Source organism: Rhincodon typus, chromosome 36 (assembly GCF_021869965.1).
Source record: "Rhincodon typus isolate 14 chromosome 36, sRhiTyp1.1, whole genome shotgun sequence".
In the NCBI taxonomy this organism is placed as follows: domain Eukaryota; kingdom Metazoa; phylum Chordata; class Chondrichthyes; order Orectolobiformes; family Rhincodontidae; genus Rhincodon; species Rhincodon typus.
Window position 1 is genome coordinate 11,192,874 of NC_063367.1, and position 5,304 is coordinate 11,198,177.

The 5,304-nt window shown below is 42.7% G+C and overlaps 1 protein-coding gene across 1 annotated transcript in view; it reads right to left on the reverse strand.

The window, feature by feature from the left end:
• Positions 1 to 3,341: 3,341 nt before the first annotated feature.
• insyn1 (inhibitory synaptic factor 1) overlaps positions 3,342 to 5,304 on the reverse strand; it is a 5,287-nt gene continuing 3,324 nt past the window's right edge. Inside the window, exon 3 of the mRNA XM_020519522.2 lies at positions 3,342 to 4,970. Within this exon, the coding sequence (XP_020375111.1) occupies positions 4,197 to 4,970 (774 nt within the window). The 3' untranslated portion in view covers positions 3,342 to 4,196. The remainder of the gene's footprint in view (positions 4,971 to 5,304) is intronic.

The window sequence follows — 5,304 nt, forward strand, 5'->3', positions numbered from 1 at the left end:
TAACCTTCAGGAGGTAATTCTAAGAATGTGTGAAGGAAAAAAGTGGGAGAAGAGTGAGAGTAGGACCACACCTTGGAATTGCAGCTCTAAGCTCAATGGGCTGAATGGCCATGATTCTCTAAGTACAGGTAAAGCACAGAATCCCTACAGTGTGGAAGAAGGTCATTCAGCCCATTGGGTCACCAACCCTCCAAACAGCATCCCACTCTATAACCCTGCATTTCCCATGGCTAATCCACCTAGCCTGCATAACCCCGGGCACTATGGGCCAATCCACCTAAACTGCACATCTCTGGGCCGTGGGAGGAAGTCCACACAGACACAGAGAGGATGTGCAGACTCCACACAGTCACCTGAGGGTGGAATCAAACCCACGTCTCTGGCAGGCAGCATTGCTAACCACTGAGCCACTGTGCCATCCTATCTCTAAGTCATGTCAAGTTATAGTTCTTCTACTGCTGACACTACTATCTCACTATCAGTTATGTCTAAGGTAGTAGCCCAGTGTTTTAATTAGTTCCAATTTCCTTATTTCAAAATGGACCATACTTCTAGTGAAGGAACATGAAAGCTATTAGCAGGCCAATCAAGTGTGATTTTGCTTTTATCACGCTATGGTTAGTCAGAGTGTGAAAAGTGGACACAACTGTATATCACATCACCCTGCCACCTGTTAAAATGGGAAATATATCAGGTCTGGACTGACAAATAAAGTCTATGTACTTGCTGGTATCTCTCAGTCTTCCTTTGTCTCTGCATTGTGCTCCTGACAGCTGGCTGTAGGGAGCCCACAGCAAAATTTTTACATCGAAATCCCACTTCAATGGCGTCACATTGACATAAACTGGGCCAGCTGCCTCAGTTCCTGCAGAGTAAAACTGATTTCTGTAAATTGTCCACAAAATATTCCCTGATGCAGCTGTTTTAAAAATCATAAAACACAGAGCAAGCAAGTGATGAGAGATATCAATAAGTGTACAGAGGTCACGTAAATGCAGACCTGAATGGAACTCAAATTGAATTACATTCCACCTTTAGGAATGACTTGGCATTTTGTCAGATTCTTACGGAACAGTATATCTTACAGCTGAAACACTTGGATATCTAATCATTGGCAGCATTTTATAATCTAAGATATTTGGCTCAATTTAATTCAAATACACCATTACGAAATTTCAGATTGCTTGGTAAAACAAGCCTACACCCATTGGCGACAGTTAAAATCTTACTCAAGAAGAAAATTCACCAACTTTACACTCAATGTTGCAAACCTCGAAGTGAATTTGATACTCTGTTCCAACATGAGATGTTAGTATTACACAAATCCTGTCATTGATGCTATAATTAATTTACAGCCAGCCATTAACTTCCCAATTGCTCATAACTGACATCAGCAATTCTATTGCTTCGTTTGTTAATGCCTAAAAGATGTTGCTGAAGCTTTTTGTCTTCACTTGTCAGTACAAACACAAGAATGCCAAATTTCACAACAATTTATACTAAGAGAGAAAAGGGTGATGATTATTTGGAAAGTGACAAAATATATCTTCTTTCAGTGAGTTCAGTGTTGCTAAACCACATTGACATTTGCATGTTTAAAATGTATATTTTTGAAACGCACCTTTACACAGGCCATTTTGTTTTCTACTCATTTAGCACAAAAAAATCTTCCTGATTTCTAAAACTATATATGTATACAATACAAATTGTGCTGATCGGACATTCTGGTCTTAAAGAGACAGGACAGGTCATCATTTCCCCAACAACACAATACTGTACATTACAAGGTACATGTTTGTGTCCGTAAACAAGATGTTGCCTGACTTACTTCAAGAATAAAAATAGAGAAACTCAGCAGGTCTGGCAGTATCTATGGACAGAAAGCAGAGTCATCATTTCAGGCCCAGCGGCCCTTCTTCAGAACTGGTTGTCGCTAGGGGGTTGGTACATAAGCTTTTCCCAGCTACAATTAGTTCTGAAGAAACATCGACTCTGATCTCTCTCCTCAGCTGCTGCTGGATCTACTGAGTTTCTCCAGTTATTTCTGTTTCTGTTTCAGATTTTCAGCATCTGCAGTTCTTTGTTTTTTTACTGCAAGATTATGCCTTACAGTCACAGAGATGTACAGCATGGGAACAGACCCTTCGGTCCAACTTGTCCATGCCGACCAGACATGCTATATTAATCAAGTCCCATTTGCCAGCATTTAGCCCATATCCCTCTAAACCCTTCCTATTCATAGATAACAAGGTGTAGAGCTTAATGAACACAGCAGGCCAAGCAGCATCAGAGGAGCAGGAATGCTGACGTTTTGGGCCTAGACCCCTCTTCAGAAAGACCCTTCATTTCTGAAGAAGGGTCTAGGCCCGAAACATCAGCTTTCCTGCGCCTCTGATGCTGCTTGGCCTGCTGTGTTCATCCAGCTCTACACCTTGCTATCTCAGATTCTCCAGCATCTGCAGTTCCTACTATCTGCTTCCTATTCATATATCCGTTTCAGATGCCTTTTAAATGTTGTAATGGTACCAGCCTTCACCACCTCGTCTGGCAGCTCCTTCCATACACACACAACTCTCTGCATGAAAAAGTTGCACCTTAGATCCCTTTTAAATCTTTCTCCTCTCGTCTTAAACCTATGCCCTCTAGTTTTGGACTCCTGAACCCCGGGGAAAAGACCTTGACTATTCACCCTATCCATGCCCCTAATGATTTTGTAAACCTCTGTAAGGCTACCCCTCAGCCTCTGACACTCCAGCCTATTCAGCCTTTCCCTACAGCTCGAACCCTCCAAACCCTGCTAAAGTCCCTGCAAATCTTTTCCGAACCCCCTCAAGTTTCAAAACATCTTTCCTATAAATGGAGACAAGAACTGAACGCAGCATTTCAATAGCAGCCTAACTAATGTCCCACACAGCCACAACACTGCCTCCCAATTCCTAAACTTAATGCACTGACCATTAAAAGCAAGAGTACAAAACGCTTTCTTCACTATCCTGTCAAACTGCGAGTCTATCTTCAAAGAACCATTAACCCGCTTTAGTGTAAATACCTGTTACTAATGCTAACCTTACAAAAAAAAATGCATATTTCAGTTGCTGGGAGACTATTATTTTCAAGCATCTTATTCTTTCTGCTCTTATATTAATCATCATTTGCTGTGTGACAATTTTTTTCATGGTCAGCTGAGTTAGACATTACATACAGCCTGCACTTTTTCTTTAAATTAACCTTGAAACTCAAGATATTTTAGATAAAGTAGACACTAATTTATTGCATCAAATGAGTCAATATTCTGCATCAAACAAACCATACATATAACATACAAATCAAACATGTAAACTTTTTTTTTCCAAGCAGACTGCTTCACAGTGTCTTTCAAAAGAAAAATCTTGTCGGAACAAAATGCTCTGTCTTGATTTAAACCACTGCTCTGTCCTTTATCTGATACCTAAAATGATAACATTACACACTGTCATAGCATTCAATGGGTTCAAATGCCTGCTGAATATTATGGAAGCATTTTATGCACATTTTTAAAAAAAAACATAAAATTCAGATTTTTCAGTTCATTCAACTGATGGAATTAATTAATGGACAGCACATGGTTTTTATTTCCCCCATTCATTGTGGTTCCATCTGGTCTCACTTAATGTGGATGTTGGGTCATCTGAAATGGCATAATGGTTCAGCAAAATGCCTGAAAGGATGCAGAACAGACATCAGCAGCTGGAAATCTTCATTTCTTTTAGAAAATAAAGAACAAACCAATTAAATTGGGACAGATTTAACTGCTCTAGAAATTAATAAAGTATGGAGTGAAAACCATTATCAACTGTAGGACATTGCCAGGAAAGCAGAGCACAAAGATAGAAAGGCTTGTTTGGAAGCACGCTCTATTTACAGGCACAGTACTCAGGCAAGATTAAATTCTGCGACTTAAGACAAAAAATAAAAGCCTCCTACAATCTTGAAGGTACCAGGTAAAATAAAGCTAAAAAAAGTAGATTCTTAAAGTGCATTTTTATGCAATTAGTCAATGGGTGCAAAATTTTGGAATCTACCTTTTCTGTAAAACAATTTTTTTTCTTAATATATTCTATTGAAAATCCCTGAGCCTCATGATGCCAATAGGTAGTCAAGCAGTATCCCATCTAGGGTGGGGTGGGATGGGGGAGATGGGGCAGAGGATGTGGTGGCTACTTTGGCCCCTCTCTCTTTGAGTTCTGTTGTGTCTTAGAGGACCCATATGACAGGAGTGTCTGAGTGCTTTTGTGGGACACGGTTTGTGTGCTGTTATTCCTCATGGTTGTTTTCCTGGCGGAAGGATTGCCTTTGGCGGGCACGGCAGACGGCGGGCAGTGATGTCGGGGTTTGGAGGCGGACAGCGAGGACGATGCTTTGGGCGCAACGCTGCCGGCCCTCTCGTGGCTCTCGCTTGGACCGGCACCAGGACTCGCTGTAGGGGCCACAGTCGTCTCCTCCTCTGGCTCCTCGTTCTCCTCGTCGTCGTCGTCACAGCACAACGCATGGTACAGAACCTTATCGCTGAAACGCACCCGCTCCCTGGTGCCAGAGGTCCTCAGGAGGGCCTTGTGACTGGGGGCACTGCTAATGGTGTCCTCGCTGGAGGTATCAGGAGCACAGCCCTCAGGCCCATTGGGGATCAATCCTCCGTTCATCATCCTGTAGTCCACCTCGGATGGGGTGTGTGGGAGCTCCTTGTCGTCACTTCCTGCCTCCACTTTACTCGTCTCTCCTGGAAGCTCCAGGAAGGAGCAGAACTCCCAACTGTCCGACAGGATGTCAGGAGTCAGGAATCCGAGTTGCCCGTAGTCGGAAAAGGGCCCACATCTGTCGTGGTTTCTTGCAGTGTCGCTGCTGGAGGTGCTACTCATTGTGGCGATTGTCCAGTCATCTGGCTCCATCTCAAAATCAAAATCGGAGGTCAGCTTGTCGATCTGTTTCACTACCTACGGTGGGGAGAGACAAGCAGCTTTGAAAATAATCAAGAAATCAAACCTTCGGAGCACTAATGTTTTTGGAGGGAACAAAATACTTGCATGGATTGGACAGCAATCAAATCTATGCCAAAAATTAAACATTCCTACTATTACAATAAGCCCTGTCTGATTCTTCCTGTCTGTTTCTCTCGTGTCTCCACCTGTCTCTCTCCCTCTTCATCTTCCCCTCTGTCTCTCCCACCACATCCTTCCTCCTCCCTGTATATTTCTCCCTCTCTGTCTCTCCTTGTTTCTCCCTATTTCTCCCTCCATATCCCTCCCTCTGTTTCTCCCTATTTTCCCA